General features: G+C 33.9%; 1 protein-coding gene across 1 annotated transcript in view; it reads right to left on the bottom strand.

Annotated features, from left to right (window-relative positions):
• LOC145296649 (intraflagellar transport protein 74 homolog) overlaps window positions 1-25,029 on the bottom strand; it is a 229,213-nt gene that overhangs the window by 134,620 nt on the left and 69,564 nt on the right. The window contains exons 5-7 of the mRNA XM_080142582.1: window positions 22,526-22,603; window positions 8,668-8,716; window positions 2,757-2,855 (exon numbers count right to left, since the gene is read on the bottom strand). Coding sequence (XP_079998708.1) covers window positions 2,757-2,855; window positions 8,668-8,716; window positions 22,526-22,603 — 226 coding nt within the window. The remainder of the gene's footprint in view (window positions 1-2,756; window positions 2,856-8,667; window positions 8,717-22,525; window positions 22,604-25,029) is intronic.

Raw genomic sequence — 25,029 nt, 5'->3', positions numbered from 1 at the left:
GTATATTCCAAAATTCATACCCTTTTGTCCTGTTCAGGTGTTACTAACCCAACACTTATCTCCAATTACGTATTTGTCTTTGCGATCTGTTTAGTCATTTGAAAACTTCAAAAAATCTGACAAAACAATATTCAAAAGGAGAGTTCCATTTTACATAAACAAAATGAAAAATTAATTTATACTAAAAGAAATTCTTTTAAACAATCATAACATTTCCGTCTCCCCCTCCTCCTCCTATTTGGTTTAATGTTCATTGTTGAACAGATTTTAGAAAGTGAACTTCCAAACTAATCACTAGTCAGATTTCTTTGCAAGTTAGTTCCTTTTTTTTATGAAAATTACTCCAGACACAATATGAAACCACTTGATATAAGTTAAAAAAAAACGCTTTAAGGTAAAATCCTAGCCACGAGAAATGTTATACAGATAGATTCTGAACCCGAAAACAGCAATTCTTCCTCTTTTGTGAGAAACGTTGCTGAATGTGAGAACTAAAGAACAAAATAAGGAAAGTGAGACTTATAAGGTTGTTGAAAGTACCAAAGTCATTTTCTACTTTTCAAAATTGAGGCAAGATTTTTATAGGCTGGATGCCTTTCAAGACACCAACCCAATATGGTGCTACATTTAAATTCTTCTAGAAACAATAATAGCCTTCTCAAACTAAACAATCCTAGAGTTGCATAGGTCTGTTATAATAATTCCAAGCATTCAGTGGTGCGGCTCCATTTGGGTGTTGGGGGGAATGTGGAGTTGCTCTTTAGTTACCATTGCTCTTAGATCCACTTTGACCTGGAGTGATAATACCTGTTGAGGCATCTTGTGCTGCCAGATCAGCAGGCTGTCTGAAGATACTAGCTTCCTGACCAAAAATGCACCAAACATCACAGGCTACTGGAGACCACCTGTGACTGTATATTCCCTTCACACTTCCTTCTTTGGTGGAAGCTAGTTCAACCTGTCTCGTGTGAATGCTGTACACCCAGAATCATTCATCTGTTTCCAACCGATATATCAAGCTGCATCATAGCTCCCTTTGCTCACTTTATTTTAGTCATGTGAGCTCAATCCTCAAAAACAAAAATTCCTGTCTTTCCTCAATAGAAGTTAGCCTTTTCTTCTATTATAGAAATCTCAGTCGTCTGTATGTGTGTTTGTAAGCCCACTAAAAATTTTTGTCATCCGCATCATACAGGTATGAACATGGTATTGTTAGAAAGAGCGATCTCTTGGACACAAAATATCAAAAAATAGGAAAAACCTCGTAAATTGATTTGTGTAGAAATATTGTTTTATTTGAATGGGGGTCAGATAAAAGCCTTGCTTTCGTTGCTGTTTGCAAACCGTGCATTTGCTAATGATCGTTTAGTTCTTTTGTTTTAAAAAGCTAAATTTGCAAGGTGATAACATCTGTGTCCTCGTGAGCCCTTCGGTATTGCATTCGTTTACTGACTTGAGTTATGTGAGTTCGCATGCACAGCATTTAAAAAATATTTTTATTTGCTTACAAAATTTTGCTTTCGGTTTTGCGTCTGACTGATGGCACCCAAGTCCTGTTTTTTTTTTTTTTACTTTTTTAACCGTATTTTATGATCCCACTAGTACTTTTATAAACTTTGGTAATAATTCACTGATCAAAGTATATGCTGTTCCAGAAGTCTTGGACAAATTTGAAGATTTTATATCATATATTAAATGAAAGTGACATGATTTTTAAGGATAAATTTATCAAGTTTAACTTTAATATTAATGATTATATATATATATATATATATATATATATATATATATATATTGGCATGCTTTTTATATCCTTAATAGTTATTGAGATATTTAATGTCCAAATGTGTTCACGACTTGTGGAACTCCCTTTATATCTTATTAATTAAATACTATTTTAAAAATTCTACTAAAAAAAGTAATTTAAAAGAAAAAAAAAACACTCGTAGTATCAATACACACGCATACATTTAAATGTTTTCATGTGTATTGCTACTCATAGTATCAATGCCGGCTGTTCCCAGAGTTCTATTCTCAGCCCAACTATTTATCTGCATTAATGATCTTCCAAATCACATTTATGCAGATGAAACTTATCTATGACAAAACTTCAAAGGCTAGCAATGACCAAGATCTGATTTTGTCTCTTCTGACCTTGAGCACATGGTGCAATGGGGAAAATGGTTAATCGTAATGCATTCAAAACCAACCTCTTTTCATCACCACCACTCTGATCCTCAATTGGCTACAATTGATATGACTTTCGTTTTGAGGAAATACCTCCCTTGACAAGCTTCTGGAACTGATCATCACTTCTGATCTGAAAAGAATGTCATCAAATGTGTTGCCTAGGCCACTAGAAAAATGGCTGGATCATTCCACTGCTCCAGAAAGTATCTCACCTCTAATGCAATTCTCTACCTATACAAGAACCAAATGCGTCCAATGATGGTATACCATTGCCACATCTGAGGAGGAGCTGCTCAGAGCACCCTTTTCTGCTTTGACAAGATTTAAAACCAACTTCAGAATCTAGTGGGTGATGGCCTTTTCTTTCTCACAGAAGAGACATAATGAGCCTCTGTTTGATCTTTATTTTCATGGCAGGTGCTTCACTCTATGGTCTCTCCCTGTAAAAAATGGCAAACACTCACCTAGCTATAACCACTGTTAGCAATTTCTTTGTGTTTGCGTGTTTGATATGGTTGCCTCGTAAAATATTTGTTATATATGGCTAAGAAAAAACAAAATCAAACCTTTTTTCATAGGACAGAAATCGTGAATTTTCTTCATTCAAACTTTCAACTTCTTTTTTCAACCTCGCAATCTCTGCAGTCAATTCATTGTTTTTTGCCCTAAAACAAAACCAGAAAAAACAAATTTTATTGTTAAAATGATCTTATTTTCATTGAATAAAAAATACATTTGAAACATTCGATTTACACATTTAAAAGATATATTTATAATTTCTGTGACTGGAATTTAGATAATGCATTAGATTTGTGGATTTGAAAGATATGTAGTGGAATCATAAAGCGATTCCAACAAATGGTAAATGCTTAATGATGAATGCTAAAAAGCAAATCATTTGAATAAGTTACTTTCTTTCTTTCTCCTTTTGGTTTGCATTCGCTTTCTTTGTCAATTTCAAAAGCAAGTTAGTTTTTACAGGAATGTGTTAACTGAAATTTTTTTTAACCCATAAAAATAATCTTAAACTCAAAAAGTAACAATCTTGTGTCAGATTAACAAGTCGATGCAAACTGAGAAATTCTTATAAAAAAACAGTGAATTGGTCAACGTGTTCAGAGTTCTTTTGGGTGACACCTGCGATATGCCTCATCTCTCAGCCTTGAACACCCATCCTAGAAGTCTGGAATGCCCCATGCTGAAATTTTCATTAAGTCTGCTGCTATATCTCCAGTGAAAGCTACCTAGAAACTAAGTCCACACACACAAAACTGAATTCTGAAAAAAACTTTTTGATGTTTTTCTGTTTTATCCAAGAATTTTAAAACTTCAGTCTTTCAAAGTATATTTTACATTTCCGTAAAATTGTTGATTATACACACATATATAATATATTAATTCATGCTTTCTCGTTTTATTCTCCAAATGCTGTTATCGAATTAGCTCTTGCTAACTGATCCATTCATGTTTTTATCCATTTTTTTTATTTGCCAATTTAATCATGTTTCTATTAATTATTAGCGCTGTTCTTGGCAATGTCCAAACACATTACTATCACCAAAATACATTATCTCCAGCCGGGAGTGGCACTATAGGTATATTATAAATTTCCGTGACAGAAACATGTATGTAGGTAATTTCTTCCGATTTTAGTTGGGTATGAGAATCAGGTCATAAATTATTTTGTGACGGAGGAATACACGATTGAGCCAAATTATTTTTTCTTCACTAATGTCAAAAAATGTTTGATCAACACATAAATGGCTGCAGTCTGTTTGATAAAAAATATTATTTCTTAAATTGTTATAAACATGATTAACAACTATAAAAACAAAATGATTTTGTTTTATTTTTAAATATCCAAATTATTTATTAAATATCCAAATTATTTATTAAATATCCAAATTATTAATTAAATATCCAAATTCTATATTAAATATCCAAATTCTATATTAAATATCCAAATTCTATATTAAATATCAAAAATCTATATAAAATATCAAAAATCTATATAAAATATCAAACTTCTACATTAAATATCAAACTTCTACATTAAATATCAAACTGGGCAGGAGCTGCTAAAAATAGCCTATCTTGCCTTGACAGAGTACAAAATAGACTTCGTGGCTTAGTGGGGGATGCCCTTTTCTCTACCCTGCAACCTCTCTCCCACAGAAGAGACTTTGCGAGCCTATCCTTGTTTTATCGTTATTTCCATGGCAGGTGCTCGACTGAACTCCAATCTCTGGTCCCCCCTCGCCAATCTTTCACGAAAAACACCCGTCTAGCTGAATCCACTGTGAAAAATTTCCCCCACTCTTAATTTGTGCCTAAATCAAAACGTGGATTCCATGAACAAAGCTTCTTTCTTAGAACTGCACGCCTGTGGAACTCTGTTCCATCTGCCTGCTTCCCACCTGACTACAACTTGGATGTCTTCAAGTCCAACGTTAACAAATTCCTAATGAACCACCCCCTTAAGTAAACACTTCATCAAATCTCCACACTAACGTACTGTACTTGCAATAACTCTTATCCCTGAGTGGCTTCCGGGCCTTGATAAAAAAAAAAAATCAAATTTCTATATTAAATATCAAAATTCTATATTACATATCAAACTTCTATATTAAATATCAAAATTCTATATTAATATCAAAATTCTATATAAAATAATATTTAAAATTCTTGGATAAAACGGAAAAACATCAATAATAATAATGATAAAACCAGGTTCTTGTCCAGAATTCTCCCTATATTAAAAAACATAAGAAAAATTTGTATGATTTATGTAACCGCGATAAAACAAAAATATCATATTCTAAAATTCATGTTAATTAATCAAGCAGTTTTATTTTCATAAAGAAAATCATTTTTAAGTTTTTTATGAAAATTCAAAGACATTACAACATAAATTTTGCAAGTTTAAAGTATTGTTGAACTATCTCTTTGATAAAAATAATTGTTTTTAAAATGGTGGACAAGATAGTTGCTCTTCGGTTACAAAAGATTTGAAGGGTTTGTATTACTATACACATAGATTCAAAAAAGTTGTCAAAAAACAAATATATAACAAATAGATAACAAAACAAAAGATAAGTTACTTTTCTACCTAACTGGATACGTTTTTAGTGTTTTTATTTAATGTAACATGTTTATTCAGCTCGAAAAACACTGATGTACTGGAAAATTTTAAACTCAATATTTTACCATGACATGGGCTGACATATATTCGGTGGGTTTCTAACAGTATTTTGTATAGTTTCTTATTTTTAACTCATTTTCGCAAACTTACCATGTTCAAGAGAGAGTTGGGCGTCATTTTAAATTTTCCAATACATCGGTAAGCACTGTATGTTTTTCAAGCTGAATAAACACATTAAATAGAAATACTAAAAAAGTATTCAGTTAAGTAGAAAAGTAACTTATCGATCTCTTGATAACATTTATTTGTTATATGTTTGTTTTTGACCACTTTTTTGAATCTGTGTGTATAGTAATACAAACCCAATTTGAATTTCTTATTTAAAAATAAAATTACTTGATCAATTCCTGTAATGTTTGGAATATGATATTTTCATTTCACCATGGGTATGTACATCATTTTTCTTTATTTTTGATTATAATATAGGGGAAATTCTGAACAAGAACCTAAACAACCTTGTTAAAATTCAACTTCTTCGCTAACATAGTTGGCATCAACCTAACCCAAGATTGAATGATGATCAACAGATGTTTCACACTCCCATATTTTTTATTTGTCATCGAAATCAGTGAAATCGCCCATTTTTAATCAAATCGATTAATTGCCTGCTTTAGTCAGGGGCCCATAATGGTGCACTGGGAGGAAGCTTGACATGCCTCCCCGAGTGACTTAGTCCACAATACATTGTAGTCTACATTGCACTGTAGAGAACCAACCATTGATTTTATAAAATTATTTTTTATATTAAACTAGCAAGGGGTACCCGGCGTTGCCCAGGTGTTTGGAGGTGTGTGTGGAAACACTGGGGGTGGGGAGGGTTAAAAAAAAAAAGTAAGTATGAGGATCGAACCCGAACCGTTGAGGCAAAGTTGTAAATTAAAGTGTGAAAAAAAAAATGTGCAACATTAACCATTGCCCCACCACGAGATGCTAACGGAAACACATTTGAATTTATTTAATTACTTGGATTTAATAGGTGCCTGTTTTAATGAGTTAATGAGGTCAAGTTTGACTGCAGGATAGTATTCATTTACTGCGGAACGCTTTTTTTAAATTTTTATTTTCCCAAGATCTTATAGGAAAAAGACTAACCCACATGCGGCGAGCGACAGATGTTGAATATTTATCCTCCTGAAATCGAGCAAATTAAATAGACAGGCGAGCTTCGTTGTTAATGGTGAGATATTACGATTTATATGTGATACAAAAAGTTTTAAAAAGTTGTGAAGCAAGCAACCGCTTCTGAAAGAAGCCTTTTGTAGACATACAGAAAAAGCGAACACACATACATTTTCCCTTTTATATTTATAGATGGCTTGAATTAAAGTTTAAAATGTAGAAGTCAAGTATCATGCTTAAATTGTGCTCTAAACAAAAAAATATTTTTTATTTTGAATGCGCCCCTGTCATATCAAAGAACCTACTGTTGATTTTATGTGTCGGGCTTTCAACTCGCATGGTAATAAAACTTTTCAGATGCACTTGTGATGTTAGGCTGTGTAAGGTGTTAACTTTGGTCAAAATCTCCTTTTCCTTCATCAGAATATTTTGATTATCGATACTTTCAAAGACATTTCTATACAAAACCTATCTAAAAACACTGCCAGACACATAAAATACCTTTGTGTGAAATTTCATAAAAATTGGTCCAGCCGTTTTAGAGTCCATAAAGAACGAACTCACACAAACAAAGTTCCTTACGAAGACATGAGAATCACTATATTACCGTCGATGCAATAGCAGAGATATACCAAGCACTGATCCACACAATATTGCTGGACATCTGTGAGACCAGATCATACTTGCTGAAGATACTGGCTTCCTGACCTAAACTGCACCAAGCATTAATGTTATTGTTTCTTTTTATCATTTCTCTTTGCAAAATGCAATCATGTTCTGTAAAGTAAAAAACAAAGACAACAATTTTCCTCTACAAAAAAAATAAAACCAATAACTTGAATAAATATTTGAAGATATAAACTTTTACCATAATGACCGAATTTAGCATTACAAAACACAAAAAGGATTGATATGCCATACAACATCGAAACCAAATTGAACAAAAATCTTCACATGTTTTGCCATTCAATACATTTAGACATCCGTCTGTGTCTCTGAACAAATTGGAAACTGCAGCATCTGATGCAACACCATCAATATTAGAGAGACTCTTTGAAAAAGGAGACTTTGCTGGTTTGGTCACATTCTTCGACACCCCGAGGAGGAATTCATAAACATGTCTGCAAGACGTGCAAGGGTAGCCAACTGGAAACATAGATTGAAACATTAAAGACAGGCATTATGGTTGACCTTTGAGTTTTTAATGTTTGCTTTTGGAACTGAGACTGGTTCAAGTCTGCAGAGGTCTCAGCTAAAGAGAGGCAGCCAACAACTCTCAGCTAACCTGACAAGCAGCAAAATCCCACCCCTTCACTGTTGATGTCTCTAGATGCAGGAAAGCTTTCTACTCTAATAATTCTTGCCTTTAGACTACTAAACTTTGGAATTCCATGCCAGTTTCCTGCTTCCTTGACTGTACCAACATACAGAAATTTAAATGTAATGTGGACAGACATTTTGCTGCTCAACACCCCACAGTCTCCTGTTAGACACTACAGTAAAAAGTAGTCCCTCACCAGGGCTCTGTGGATAAAATTTATCTTTAGTTGACTTCTGACAACTAAATATTTTCATTTACTAGCCAAATAGAGAAGTTACTAGCGAGGCGTACATGATTTTTGGAATATGACATCTTCGTTCAGTAGTGAGTACATACATCGTAAAGATTTTTTTGTATTTTTTTTTTTAAAGTGTAATTCTAAATATGCACTGCATTTTATGTTGAGATTTGAACATATAAACATTAAAGTTTCTTCAGGTGTTTTTTTAAACAGCCTTCGTTTAAAAAAAAATTATTGTTCTATTAAACTTTTATCTAAATAATTTGACTTTGCTCGTTTTATCAACAAAAACAAACGTTGAAAAGATATTTTTCACTCAGTAATAACGTTTGGAAGATTGTTGGTGAAAAAAGAAAAATATAATCACCAAAAGATAAGTGTTTTATTATTTCTAGTCACCACTTGGAAAAAAATCACTCACAAATGCGACTGTTTCACTTGCAACATAAAGCCTTACTCACAGTTCAAGTGGCAATATACCTTGCAGTGAAAAAGAGTTAAAAATTGAGAATTTTAATAAAATTCAGATCATGCAGAACAAAGATGACAAAAAAAAAGAAAAGAAAAGCAAACAAGGCCAGAAGTGCTGCTTACCTGATCACACCAAGATAGTAGGTCTCATCTTGAACTTGTCTCTGGGGTCCTGTTAAAAAAAAGATTTAGAGGTAAGCTACTTGCGATAATATTGGTTGTCCTGGCAGCAGTAAAGTTTTTACCTGGGCAGCAGCCAAACCAATTGTATGTACAACGATCGACAGTTTGAGAAATTCTAATTTGCTGCTTCAGGTGAGCCAGACACAATGTCAGATGGAACGCATCAAACAAAGACGAAATAATAGCAAAGAAAAGTGAGTCATTGTGAACCGTTTAAAAAGGAATGTTGATAGAAGATTAATCTGATATATAAGCGTTTCTTGGTTGATGTACAAGTTATTTTGAACAAAAACAAGAATATTGTTTTTTTATGGAAGTCACTCCAGACAAAACATGAAACCACTTGATGCAAGAAACTAACAAAAAACAAAAATGATTACCATAAAGACAGAAAATGCCTATTAATCTTAGTCTTCAAAAAACCATGATTACAAGTAGGAGGAAAACAGTCAGTAAGAAGAATATTCCATGAACTTGCAGTTCTTTGAAAGAAGTAACTGGAATAGAAAGATGTATTATAACAAGGTATCTGAACAGCTAATTCATTTGGTCATGCGTCGTGAACATCACCAACATGACCTCCTACAACACCAAAGACAGCCTAATCGTCGACACCCCACAGACGCTTGTGGAAAAGGCATACTCCTAGTTCCGGACCTGTATTGAGGTGGTGACTGAGGCTAAAGGTGGCTACATTGAATAGATGTCAGCTCTACTACATAATCAAGTTATCTGAATTGATTTTTTCAATAAAAGTTTTAAAATAAAGCTGTAGTGTTGTTTTCTTTAGGGTGACACATCGTTCTACCCTGTAGGTGGTCTGCAACAGAAAAACAAAACTGGTTTTCATCAAATGGAAATGGAATCATATCATCTTTTCTAGGATGACAATTTTATTGTTTCACCCTGTATAATCATTTCATAGCCATTAAGCAAGATTCTCTGAATTTCATTTTCTTCTTAAGACCACTTCAGCTTATGCCTGAAATTTGAAATATTTTCTAGACTCCAAATCATGTAATAAACTTTAATCAAAATTGCAATAACGTTCAGCGTCTCATATCTTCATTTGATTCTTTGTAAAAGGGGATAAAAGTGGTGCAAACCTGTTCAGGAAATTAATTTTACCTGTCATGGGACGGGTATTATTCTAGTATATATGCAATACTATTTCAAGTCATAGGAAAGAACTTGAATGCCTACTAGACATTGTCCTCGAGTATCTAAGGTCTCGCTAGACAAAAGTTTGTCAGGTGAATCCGGCATAAAGATACTTTTCCCTATAAGTAAATCGTGATTAAACATTCAAAATCACATCATATTTTGTATTTGAAGCTGACTACAATATCGTTGTCTTCAAGTCTAACGTAAATAAGTTCTTGATGAGCCGTTCCATATAAGATACCAAATTTAACAAATTTTCATTACTAATGATTATTATATTGTCCAATTTCTACTGTACACTCTTTAACCCTTATCCTTGAGTAGCCTCTTGGCCTTGATAATGTGTTGATACCTATGAAAAAAAAAAAAAAAAAGAAAAAGTCCAATGTGAACAAGTTCTAATTGAATCGTCCCCCTAAGTAATCCAAGTTACAAAATTCCCACTGTTTACTATGCTAAAATCACAATGACTAATGTATACCTATTAACCCTTATCCTCGAGTGGCCTCTGGGCCTTGATAAGTGGTGACTCCCATGTAAAAAAAAAAAAAAAAAAAAAAAAAAGAAGCTTTGTATTTGTGTGATTTTTGATGCCGTAAGTGTTCCATGTCTTAGCTGATTTGGCCATGTATAACGTGCCACCTCCTGCATCAATTCAATAAGATGCATGGATGCCCTGGGCACAAGAGTGTGTGGAAGACCAAGTAAAACCTGGTTTTAATGCATATGAAATTGCTTGCAACATAACTGGTATCAACCTTATGGATTGGATTACATGGAAAGCAAGCGAAAAACTTGGTCTGGTGCTTCTCACCTCGGTATCCAGGATACTTGCATCACCTTAAATACCAAGACTGGATAATAGTGATGCTGATGCATATATAGGTTATCCATTTGTGAACACCTTATAAGTTCCTATGCCTCTAATTTTAGTGTTGACTTATTCTCCATTCTCACTAAGTTGCATTCTCCTTACTAGCCAAAGAGTCTGGAAACCATTTTAAGTCTTTGCAACATTCTCTTTGTAAGCAAAGAAGAAATCTTCAACTTCATGTGCTTTCTATTTGATACCTTTATTTCTCACTCACTATAACCTCAATAGCATCATCATTTTTTTTCTCTTAATCGTAATTCTCATCCTGATTCTTGTTTTTTTTATTTTTATTTGTCATACTTAAAAATAAATTTGGTCTTTATCTATATACTAGCAGGCTGCTTGGCGTTGCCAGGTTGTAAAATATGCATAAATATGTTTTAATTAATGCAGGTTTCTTATAATATTATAAACAGAAATGTGATAGGTAAATGTAGTGTTAAATTCCTTTAAAAAATTAAGTAAAAAAAAAAAAACGGAAAGAAACTGAGATGTGCGAGTTTTATGTTTTCCTAAACAGTTCACTCCTTTTAAGTAAAAAAAAAAAAAATACTCGAACACCCAAAGACAGTGAGCAAAGTACGATACCCACTAGACCAGCTTGACACATTCTGCTTATTCTTAACATAAGAAGTTGTCATGTTTCACAACTGTGCATGCGCAGTTATGAAACAGTTGACAAACAGATAAAAATCTGATGACTCCCAAGTACTAATTTTGATCCATTACTAGCCCCTTTTATTCGGATGAAAACCGATTTAAATTTTTTACATGTCTGAATACCCTATATACCAAATTTCAAGTTTGTAGATCAAATATTTGTTGAGTATATATAGGTTAAGAAATGTACTCACACACATTCTCATTTTTATAGAAATATAGATAATTATTTATATATATGTCTAAAATAGATTTGGGTATTTTATAAAAAGTATACTAAAATAAAACAAAAAGTGCAGTTTAAATTCCTAGGGATACTAAGTTCAACATATCACAGCACAGACTTAACACTTGCATAAATTGACTTACTGCTAGAAAATTCACAATTACAAAAAGAAATTAAACTATATAACAGTGAAAAAAAAACAACAATAAAAAACCTTAACTTTAATTGTTAAATAGAAAACGAGAATCATCAGCTGTTTACCATGTAGCTGTTTCAGAGATTTCAAGAAACCTGAACAGCTGTTAAATCTGTAGTTAAATTTATGGCATATACATATATTCTCGTGATTGAAAAGTGTTTCCAATTTTCCATTTTATCCATCACGCACACACACACGCAATTACAATAACTAACACACACATAACTACAATAACACACACACACAATTACAATAACTAACACACACACACAACTACAATAACACACACACACACACACACAATTACAATAACTAACACACACAACTACAATAACACACACACACAACTACAATAACACACACACACACACACACACACAACTACACTAACACACAGAGAAAATACATCTGAGGGATAAAATGACACATCAACAGCATGTGACAAAAAAAAAAAAAAGAAGGTGAGTCATATTCATTTGATATTATTCAGATTTGATTAGTTTGAGGTCACACCAACTAATAATATACATTGTTTATGTTGCGATAATTTCACCTGCTTTTGTAAACAGTCTCCAGTTGGGCTTGTCTTTCTTTCCTCTTTGGAGATTTGTTTTTGCTGGCATGCTCGCCCGGTAAAATATCTCTTTTATCACAACAAAGTCAGTGGTGCACTTCAAGCAGAAAGTGGGAGACACAATAAAAATAGAAACTAAAATAAGATTTGCTTTTTTGTTGTTTTAATAATTTTGTTTATCAACTTTGTGAAAAAGATGCAAAGATGAGAATTTGTAACGAAAGTATTGAAAACAAAAGAGAGAGAGAGAGAGAGAGAGAGAGAAAGATCATTGTCATATTTGGGCTGGTGCATCTGCTACTAGTCTCTCGCTCCTAGACAAGGTTCAAAAGAGAGTCACCAATCTGATAGGTCCTGAACTGTCATCTAAACTTCAGCCTCCGTCTCATCGACGAAATGTTGCATCCCTCTGCCCGTTCTACAAGTACTTTAACAGTGCTTGCTCTGACAAACTGTAAGCACTTGTACCCCCTCGATGTAAATACCCCCGACAAACAGCTAAATCCTATCTCTTCACAGTATAGATCCATAGATGTAAAAGAGCCTTCTACTCCAGTAGTTTCTTCCCCAGAACCGCTAGACTTTGGAATTCCCTTCCGGGTCTCTGCTTCCCCACCTGTACTGACATGCAGAAGTTCAAGTGTAATGTGAATCGACATCTTGCTGCCCAACTCCCTACATAGTACCCCTGTAGCTTATGTCCCTGATAGTAGCCCCCTACATCAAAGTGGCAACGTGCCTTGTTTGGGGTGAAAATGTAATAAAAAAAAATATATATACATACATATCAGTTTAACATATGTTTTATATGCTGGCATGTGTTGGACGACTTTTAGAAATTAACTTCCGAACCAACTTTACTCTGGCCAAGTCCTTATTTATCCTTCTTTCATTTTTATCACTTCCTTCCATGATTTCCTTGGCGTTCATCTGTGAATCAACCCTGACAATTCAACTGTTCTACACCCATTAATCCAAGAACTCTCCTAATCCTTTCAATGTGACCATACCATCAAAGACTCCAGTACTGCACACATCTGATACTATCCAGATTTGTGTGGTGTTAGGAAGTAGAATAAAAAAAAAAAGAAAAGTTGATCTACAGAAAAAAGGATAATAAATGTTTATATATTTAGAATTGATTTACTGACAGTTGTAGGAATGGAGTGAGTTTTGTGATAGTTGACAACATTTAGGAATGGTTTATGGATAGTCTTGAGTTTGGGACAGTTAGGAACAGTTTTCAGTTTGGGACAGTTGGCAGCGCAGATGTCCTCCAAGAGAGACTGGAATCAAAGCCAAGCAAAAGTAAATTGGGCCAACAAGAAAATCACGAGGGATTAATGCGAACAGACAGTCAGTGAGGAACAACATTTGAGGTTGCTTTTTCGACACTATGTGACGATATCACATACACGCAAATGTTTATTGGAAATTAGATTTCTTTAAGATTTATCACAAGTTTTAGGGCAGTATGAAAGTTTCAAGGTTGTTTAAAAAGATCACATGAATGTGCTTACTATATTCACATGGTTAAACATTTAGAACCTTTTATGTAAAGGTGATATTATGGACACCCCCTCTAAAAAAAACAAAAAAACATTGATCAGCAGAACAAAGATGTAGGAAACTTGTAGAAAGACGATGGGAGGAAATGCTTCATCAAAGCACACAAAAGCAATCTAAAATAGGATTGCTAATCAAAATGTGGCAGTGACTGCGACAAAAGATCGTGTTAAAGATGAAATAACCAAGGCCCAGACATGAATGTGTTATGAGATAAAACTTTATTATAGCAAGCGCTAACACGTGCGACTGGTCTCAAAGGGAAAATCTAACTGACTAGTCGCATCCGGGGTTTTACCCTTGGCGGCCCTCTCCTCATATAAGGGGAGATAATCACTCTTTCCTGGGGCAGGATAAATGGGATGGGATGTTAACACTTCCCCACTTTCTTTTCTTGTGCTGATGAAAGTTTTCAGGAGACATCATCAAAGGGTTATCTGCAGGGAAAGGGAAAGAAAAAGAAGAATTTAACAAAATTATGTGACACTGTGTTTTAAGGATTAGAGAGATTGTTCCTTGGGTTCAGATGTGAATCCTAGAATTTTAAAAGAGGGGACTCCCTTTTTTGTTAAGCCATCAGCAATTTGTTTGTCAGTGGGTATCCAGGTTATCTCTGCAATTTCTCCTCTGTCAACCATTTCTCTAAGGATGGCCATTTCAATTCTTAGTCTTTTATCGAGGATTTGTGTGGTAGAATGCACTGCATCATACAAACAGGAATTGTCTGTTTTGCATGTTATCTTGATGTTTGTAGTGTGATCTTCCATTTGCAGCAAATCCAGTATCAATTTTCTGTAATAATGGCAGGCTTCAGTAAGATCAACCATGGCCAGAGTCTCCGCAGCAAGCGTGCTTTTGACTATTCTTTTGATGTGTTTAGATTGCCAAGCTATTGGCATGTATTGGTTATTACTACCAACCAGAAAAATAATGTAGCCACCTTGTGATCCACCGTCAGTTAGGTTAGCAAAGGATGCATCACTGTATGCTATAATTTGAAGCAATTTAGGGTTTCCAAGATTGGGAATATGGATTTGGGATTTCTCCTTTTTTGCCTTTTTGATAGTCCTATTTATTTGTTTTATACATTCCACATTTTCTTGTTTTAATATGGAACTCAATGCACTGACATCAAAACTGAGGTCAGGTCTAGTTTGAGTAGCTAGCCAGTTGAGTTGACCGATTAGCTGTCTGGCCTCGGAGATCTCAGTGGATGTCAGCTTGTCTTCCAGCCTTCTTCCATTCTGCAGCGGAATGTGTCTGAGTTTCTTTGTGTATTCATCTTGTCCAATATTGATGTTACTATTGGATTTTTTTATTTCTAATCCAATATATTGAAACTTGGCAACTTCTTCAGATTTCACTTTGAAAAGTTTACGAAGTTCATTAATGACTTTGTTCTCAAAGGTTTCTGAACCAGCAAAGCAGAAATCATCGACATGAGTGGCAATTATGCCTTGAAGCTTGTTTTTGAAATGCCAAGTGAAAATGTGACACTTACGTCACCCGCGCGTCGTCCAGTGGTGGAATGACCCCGGTTGTCGGTTCTGATGTTTCCTCAGCGATGATATCACGGCCGGTTTCCTAAAACAGACTTGTCATGCAAAAACAATTGAAGGGACCAAGTCAATAAGCGTTTCTTTTTGTTTAAACTTCTTTGTATTCAATCAGGGTACAATCGCAGTTAGCTGTTTAGTTAGGGACTGGCCACTTGTTAACTGCGAGGTTTTCTCTTCTCTCTCTCCGACAGACAACTCAATTATCTACGTGACAGGGTCAATCGATGGGGGAATCTACGTTCGTCGGACCCAAGGAAGCAAGGCTCTCTCTCTTACTCTGACTCTGTGTCTGACTCTGACTCTCAATCTCTCAAGGCTCGCTGCTTATATTGTGGGGGCGTGGACTGGGTCTCTTCCCGTTTCAGGTCGTTGGCCAATCAGAATTAAGGGATCACTGTCCATCAAGTCTTCGCCAGGCGGCCTATACCCAAAAAAGGAGCTGTCTTTTCTTTCTCTGTTGGCATTCGGGTGTTCTCTAATGGAACTTGACAGGCCGTAAAAACAGAGGTGCCCAACTTAATTATTTTTGAGAGGACATAAAAACAGCTGAATCCGATTCCACAAAGGCCACGCGTCTTTTCAATAGGGTCACTTGTCGCCCCGCTGTTCGGCGACTGTTTGCTTTGTAGATCGGAATTTCATTGGTATCCTCGCCACCCACGGGCTGTCATGGCCAATTTAACGTCATCACGTTCTTCCACCATAAGCTACGATCTTATCTTTTTTCTCTTCCTTTCGTCGTTTACAGCTGCCTGTTTTCCCTTTCTTTTTCCACGGGTTCACCGCTACTCTTGGCTTTTTGGTCAGGATCAAAGTGCAGCATCTGTTCTTCGGATGCCGCACTTCCATTTCTTGTTCTCTTTCGGTGGAGGAGAAATCCTTCACGACTGGGACAATTCTTATTTTTGTACCCTTGAGCTTCTCTCAAAAATAGCCTGGTCATATTTTGATGGTGTGGCCCCTAGCTTTACTAGTTTCTCTCTAAGTGTTAGGTACCAGGATTGAGATGCATCTGTTAGACCATAAACACATTTGGATAATTTCCAGATGTAACCAGGGGATACATTGGCTTCTTTGGGAGGAAGAAGGTAGACGGGTCGATCTAATTGCTTGCTTTGTAAAAAGGCAGTTTTGATGTCCATGGATTTGCATACCCAACCACTTGCTGATATAACTCCTAAGACTGATCGTAAACTTTCTTTTGAACATGTTGGGGAGACATTTCTAACATTGCAGGCATCTTTATCTTGAAAGCCTTTCGCAACAAGTCTGGCCTTAAAGGTTTGTTTTCCATTCAACTCCTTGTTGGTGTAGACCCATCTTGTGCATATTTTTGGTTGGCCCTGATCTAATACTTGTGTGTAGACTTTGTGTTTAACCCAACTTTGGAGTTCTCTCTTTTTGGCCTTATCATATTGGTCATTAGAGGAGTCAGTCATTAGATTTACCTCCGTGGCTTCATTAGTGAGGGGTTGGTCATCTTTGTTTGTCTCCCATTCCAAGACCCCATTCTCAAAATCTAGCCAGAATGGGTCACCTTCCTCCATAGCAACGTTCATTAAATATTTATTTTTGCCAGTGGCTTTACCAGCTCTACAGATCACATTCAATTTTCTCCATTCTTGGTCTTCATCATTGGTGAATTTGCATATTATAGTTTGGCCTGGTTTAGGCAGTTGTACAGATTTGGTGGCCACTTTGGGTAACGTGTCACATTCATTGGCCTCATTCTGCTCAGGGTCATCAATTTCACTGCCCTCATCTATTGGCACATAACCACTTGTGGTGGCATTGTTGTGCCTCTGAGGTTTTGTTCGTACACTGGTGTCTTGGTGTTCAGAGGTGTTGTGGTATGTGTCAGGATATGGAATTAAGCGTGAAGGATGCACTCTAACGTATGTGGCTCCATGTTTGACTAGTACTTGTTTATGTTCCCAGCCTATGACAGCACCGGGACCAAGCCATCGATCAGATTCATTTCTTTTAAAAAGGACAAGGTCACCATTCTTGTATTGATCAATTACACTGGTTCTCACCTGATGACGGAGAGCTCGTCTCAATTTTTCAGAGGCTTCACACTATGAAACCTTTTCTTGCAGCATGCATGGCATTGAGGTTGTCAGCAACAATTTGACTAGTACTCACACCTTCTAGTGCAGGAAGTTGATCATTCAGGAGAGAAGGCAGGTTGGGATTTTTTCCAAAAACCAGTTGGTTAGGGCTATAGCCGTGTGAATTGTGAAGTGCATTCTTGGCATTGACTGCCCATGAGAGCGCAACATCAAAGTTACACCGAGCATCTTCTAAAGTCTTCTTGACCATTTCTCCCAGAACACCATTGTGCCTTTCATTCAATCCATTACTCCAAGGGGATTGTGCAGCAGTGGTACGGACTACGATATTCAAGTTTTGAGCCATGTCTCGGAAGAATTGATTGTCAAATTCCCGGCCATTATCAGTAAGAAAAGCTGCTGGAGCACCAAAATATGCAATCCAGCGTTTGAAGATGGCAGTGAGTATATCAGAGCTCTCCTTACTTGTAAGCCTAACAGCGACACTATATCTGGTTGCATGGTCCATCAAGTGTAGTACTTTATGTCCATTAATTTCCTTTATGTCCATGGCTACAGTTTGGTTAAAATGAGTTCCTAAGGGAAATCCTACAACAGGTCGAGGTGCAGGTTTTTTATACCTGAGGCAGGTCTGACAAGCAAGAGGAAGCTTCCTCAGTATATCCATAAATTCAGCATCTTTTAAACCAGAGCTTTTGACAAGATTACACAATTTTTGTGCACTGGGATGGCTGAATTGTCGATGTAATTTGGTAGCAATTTTTAATTTCTCGACTTTGCTCTTTTTATTAATTTTGTTTAAAAATAAAATATATCGTAACTTACCCCGGTCTGGTGGAGGTGTAGATATAGGGATGTGGTAGTGGCCAGAAGTGGTGCACAGCAACCTTATTTTTTTTCTAAACATTTCCGCTGTGTCATCATTAAAGTTTAGGGTTGTCTGGGCTCTTTTCATGGCCATCTTGCTTAGTAGCAAAGGGATATCAGCATCAACAACATCACTCATTATTTTAATGTTCATCTTTGCAATGACACATGGCAAAGTTACCTTTTGTAGAGATTTTATTTTCATACCATCTCCAAATTTAAAGTATTTTGTGCCCTCATCATAAAGAATGTCTTTTTTTGAGTCCTCGGACAAGGTTTCAAGAAAACAGTCCAACCATTTCTTTCCACATACCGTCGCTGACGCACCAGAGTCCAAAATAGCACAATTTATGGTTTCTCCGAAAAGCGAGTTCTCCGACTCCCGTCGATAAAGCAACACTATATTAGCGATGTCTTCACAACTGCCGGAAATATCGTTTTTATGTTCATTTAATAATACCATATTTTCTCTTGAATGGTGATTATTTTGGAAATAAGGACACTTTTTGGCTTAGTGAAATTTGCATCCACAGACGTAACAAACGGGAGTCTGACTATTCGAAAAATTTCGATTTGGGTAGCGGTTATAATTGTGTGGCCGGCCTCTGCCATTATTTGTGCTGCTACTACGCGTGAAGTGAGGGGGAGAGGCAGGCTTATACGCATGACGTCGTCTCGTGTATAGTATTTCACTGTTGTCCTGTGTCTGTGTGTCTGCCTCACTAAAAACGACGTTGTCAGTTTCATTTTTTATGGAAATGTTTTGTGGTCTAGCCGTGGTTAAGTTTTCACATGAAATTTTTTTTAATTGTTGAGCCATATCTTTTAGAGTGAGGTTGTTTATTGTCGTGCGTATTAATCTCTCGTTTTCGGGGTTGAGATTGGCAGACTTTAACGCGCGATAGGCAAATACGGGTTCTGGTAAAATTATTTTAAATTCCCTGAGTTTCGCTACGTGCCTGTCGAACTGGATTAAGTAGTCATTTATGGAAGCGTTAGGTTCACGCTGATAACTTTCAAAGTTCTCGTAGGATATGAAAGCAGACTGGTTTTTATCCTGAAGAAAAAGTGTATCCAGCTTTTCGACGAGATTGTCCATTCCTTCTTCGGCATTCAGTAATGAAATGTCCATTTCTAGTACAGCAGCGCGAGACTGTCCGGTGAGCGAAAGAAATACAGCGGGAGCTTGTTTTGAAGGCGGAATGTTCGTTGCTATCTTCCATAGTTCAATTTCTCGTTTCCATGAATCGTAAAATTCCGGGTTTAGTCGTGGTGGTTCAAATATTCTGGAACTCATTATGTTTTTTTTTTGTTTTTTGTTTTTTATCTTCGTACACTCTGCTACCAGATGTTAAAGATGAAATAACCAAGACCCAGACATGAATGTGTTATGAGATAAAACTTTATTATAGCAAGCGCTAACACGTGCGACTGGTCTCAAAGGGAAAATCTAACTGACTAGTTGCATCCGGGGTTTTACCCTTGGCGGCCCTCTCCTCATATAAGGGGAGATAATCACTCTTTCCTGGGGCAGGATAAATGGGATGGGATGTTAACAGATCGGACAATAGATGTTAATATATTTAGAGTTGATTTATGGACAGTTGTAGGAGTGGAATGAATTTTGTGATAGTTTACGACAATTAGGAATGGTTTACAGACAGTCTTGAGTTTGTGACAGTTGATGACAGTTTCCAGCTTGGACCAGATCGAAACAATTTTAGGAAACTGAGATGAGCTGATGTTAAGAGAGGACAAAGAGGCCTCTACAGAAGACTACACACTCTTATGGCAGTCGCCAATGCGAGACATGATGACATGGCCAGAAGAGAAGATGAAAAAGAAGACTGCGGAAATAGTGCTGGAGGCTGGCAACTCAATTAAGGATCAATGATTCAGAAAAGCAGATTTTCTTTTGTTAAAATCAATATAATGCTATGGATAAGAAGTGTCAATCAGAGGTTAAAAAAAAAAAAAAAAATAGCTCCGCTCCTGACATGAGAAGTTCTTCTTCTGAAGCACACACTGAGTTCAGTGAAGCAGACTCAACCATCTGAACAGGAAAGAGATGATCAAAAGTCATTATGCATATATGGGGGCTACAAAACTGATCCAATTATCTATGAATGCGGAGAGTAGAACCATATGATGCAACACTGCCTTGCCTGACCCTTACTACCCAATCAGTGCTATTAGAAATGACTTATAGTGTACAACAATAATACAAAAGTGGGTTGGTTCATTGATGTTTGATGACATATCAACCACTGTGGGTTATTCAATGCCAAATTATTTATTGAATTAGTTATTTTTAAAGTAAGTTAATTTATTGAATCATTTGTAAAAAAGTGTGAAACAATCAAATGGCTACCTGCTTCGATGTATGCAAAGGAGAAGACATAAGAATTAATGTTGGAAAGAATAATGAGAAGACTCGGAAACAGTGAAATGAATAATATATAGAACAGAAAATACAAAAACGATGTCAGTTGATTGCGAACTCAACTCAACCAAAGGATAAAGTAAAGTTACGACTGTCTCTTTCTGAGTCTTGGGTTCAGACTGCTGAAAGGCAAAACCTGGTTACCGGAAGTGATGTCAGGAATAGTCCATTGTCAGAGTCTGTTGGCGTGGCACCCCTATAATTGGTTATAGATATTTATAAATGAGAAGAAAATAAAATAATTTTGAAAAAAAAAACACTAAGGAAATTAAATCCTAATTAAAAAATTCAATATGAAATAAAAAGGAAATTATATTAAACCAAAATGAATTCCATTCAATGCAAAAGATGAAAGGTAAAAAAAAAAAAAAAAATAACTAGTTAAAATATCAAACAAAATGGGTTAATAACATTGCTCTTGCTTTAGCTAAAAATGTGAAAAATGAATTTGATTATTATTTTGCAAATTCAAATTGCATTTTAGTAATCTATATATCTACGAAAGTGAGAATGTGTGTATGTGAGTGTGTGTGAGGACACTTCTCAACCTTTATATTCAACAAATCTTTTATCTACAGACTTCAAATTTGATATATAGGGTATTCAGACATGTTGAAAACTTTTTAATCAGTTTTCATCTGGAAAAACGGGCTGCTAAAGAATCAAAATGGAAAAATTGGTAGTGTGGGGGGGGGCTGTCGGATTTTTATTCGTTTGCTAACTGTTCCACGAATGCGCATGCATGAATGGCTCACATGGCAGATTCTTTATGTTAAAAATAAGTAGGTTTGAAAACACTTTTTAAAGTTGTGTCAAACTAGCCTAGCATTTATAGTACTTGACTCACTGTTTTAGGTTTTGGTTTCAATCTCAGCCAGAGTATTTTTTTTTTTCACTTACAGGGAGTAAACTGTTTAGAAAAAAACATATTACTCGCATGCACATGTCTCAGTTTATGTATGAATTAAAATATTATATTTATACATATTTTACAACTGGGCAATGCCGAGCGGCTTGCTAGTTATTGAAATAAAAGTTTGCATATATTTTAGTAAACAAAATAGGTTAATAAAATCATTTATTTATTATTATTAGCAACCCCATGCTGCCCGGGATTGAATGGTAATCAATGTAAAACAGGCATTAATCAACAGATGTTTCACATTCCAATATTTTTATTGTGATCGAAATCAGTGAACTACTGTTCTCATCTTGAGTGCCATTTCACAACATTTCGGTCAATGTAATCTCCGACTTTCTTCAAATGTATCTTGTTGAACTTGGGAATGTTTCTGTCAAACACAAGAATTTAGATGGAATTTCGAACAGAACCATTTATTTATTTCATGGGCATAGCATGCTCTTGTTCTGTCAGCCATGACTGGATAGAAGTCCTAAGTAATTTGCAATTGTATTTTTCGGTCGTCCACACTACAATCAAAGTTTAAGGCATTCATTTTTTTTATTGTAATGGAAAGTCAGCATGGTGGCAAGGTGTAAATATCAAGTATTTAAACCTTGTCACCATGTTGACTTCTTTTCCATCATTTGTTGATTAAAACTATAATCTAAAATAAAGGTAAGAAACAAATACCTCTGACTCCAGTCTTCACGGTCACAAGGCCTTGTTGAGTGGTTGGACGATCAACTATAGTCAACTGGGAATTCAATGCTAAAATAATAAATGCAAAGAGACATGCATAAAATACATATGCTAAAAATATATATGCTAAAAATATATATGCTAAAAATATATATGCTAAAAATACATATGCTAAAAATATATATGCTAAAAATATATATGCTAAAAATACATATGCTAAAAATACATATGCTAAAAATATATATGCATAAAATACATATGCTAAAAATATATATGCATAAAATACATATGCATAAAATACATATGCTAAAAATACATATGCTAAAAATATATATGCTAAAAATATATATGCTAAAAATACATATGCTAAAAATACATATGCTAAAAATACATATGCTAAAAATACATATGCTAAAAATACATATGCTAAAAATATATATGCTGAAAATATATATGCTAAAAATATATATGCTAAAAATACATATGCTAAAAATACATATGCTAAAAATACATATGCTAAAAATATATATGCTAAAAATATATATGCTAAAAATATATATGCTAAAAATATATATGCTAAAAATACATATGCTAAAAATATATATGCTAAAAATACATATGCTAAAAATATATATGCTAAAAATACATATGCTAAAAATATATATGCTAAAAATACATATGCTAAAAATATATATGCTAAAAATACATATGCTAAAAATATATATGCTGAAAATATATATGCTAAAAATATATATGCTAAAAATACATATGCTAAAAATACATATGCTAAAAATATATATGCTAAAAATATATATGCTAAAAATATATATGCTAAAAATATATATGCTAAAAATACATATGCTAAATATACATATGCTAAAAATATATATGCATAAAATACATATGCTAAAAATATATATGCATAAAATACATATGCATAAAATACATATGCTAAAAATACATATGCTAAAAATATATATGCTAAAAATATATATGCTAAAAATACATATGCTAAAAATACATATGCTAAAAATATATATGCTAAAAATACATATGCTAAAAATACATATGCTAAAAATACATATGCTAAAAATACATATGCTAAAAATACATATGCTAAAAATACATATGCTAAAAATATATATGCTAAAAATACATATGCTAAAAATATATATGCTAAAAATATATATGCTAAAAATACATATGCTAAAAATACATATGCTAAAAATACATATGCTAAAAATACATATGCTAAAAATATATATGCTGAAAATACATATGCTAAAAATATATATGCTAAAAATATATATGCTAAAAATATATATGCTGAAAATATATATGCTAAAAATATATGCTAAAAATATATATGCTAAAAATATATATGCTAAAAATATATATGCTAAAAATACATATGCTAAAAATACATATGCTAAAAATACATATGCTAAAAATACATATGCTAAAAATACATATGCTAAAAATACATATGCTAAAAATATATATGCTAAAAATACATATGCTAAAAATATATATGCTAAAAATACATATGCTAAAAATATATATGCTAAAAATACATATGCTAAAAATATATATGCTAAAAATACATATGCTAAAAATACATATGCTAAAAATACATATGCTAAAAATACATATGCTAAAAATACATATGCTAAAAATACATATGCTAAAAATATATATGCTAAAAATACATATGCTAAAAATATATATGCTAAAAATATATATGCTAAAAATACATATGCTAAAAATATATATGCTAAAAATATATATGCTAAAAATACATATGCTAAAAATACATATGCTAAAAATACATATGCATAAAATACATATGCTAAAAATATATATGCTAAAAATATATATGCTAAAAATACATATGCTAAAAGTACATATGCTAAAAATACATATGCTAAAAGTACATATGCTAAAAATACATATGCTAAAAATACATATGCATAAAATACATATGCTAAAAATACATATGCTAAAAATATATATGCTAAAAATACATATGCTAAAAGTACATATGCTAAAAGTACATATGCTAAAAATACATATGCTAAAAATACATATGCTAAAAATATATATGCTAAAAATATATATGCTAAAAATATATATGCTAAAAATATATATGCTAAAAATACATATGCTAAAAATACATATGCTAAAAATACATATGCTAAAAATACATATGCTAAAAATACATATGCTAAAAATACATATGCTAAAAATACATATGCTAAAAATACATATGCTAAAAATATATATGCTGAAAATACATATGCTAAAAATGCATATGCTAAAAATGCATATGCTAAAAATACATATGCTAAAAATACATATGCTAAAAATACATATGCTAAAAATATATATGCTAAAAATATATATGCTAAAAATGCATATGCTAAAAATGCATATGCTAAAAATATATATGCTAAAAATATATATGCTAAAAATACATATGCTAAAAATACATATGC

This window comes from Euprymna scolopes, chromosome 17 (assembly GCF_053919585.1).
Source record: "Euprymna scolopes isolate OS-2025 chromosome 17, ASM5391958v1, whole genome shotgun sequence".
NCBI lineage: Eukaryota > Metazoa > Mollusca > Cephalopoda > Sepiida > Sepiolidae > Euprymna > Euprymna scolopes.
This window is presented reverse-complemented; position numbering and strand designations above follow the sequence as displayed.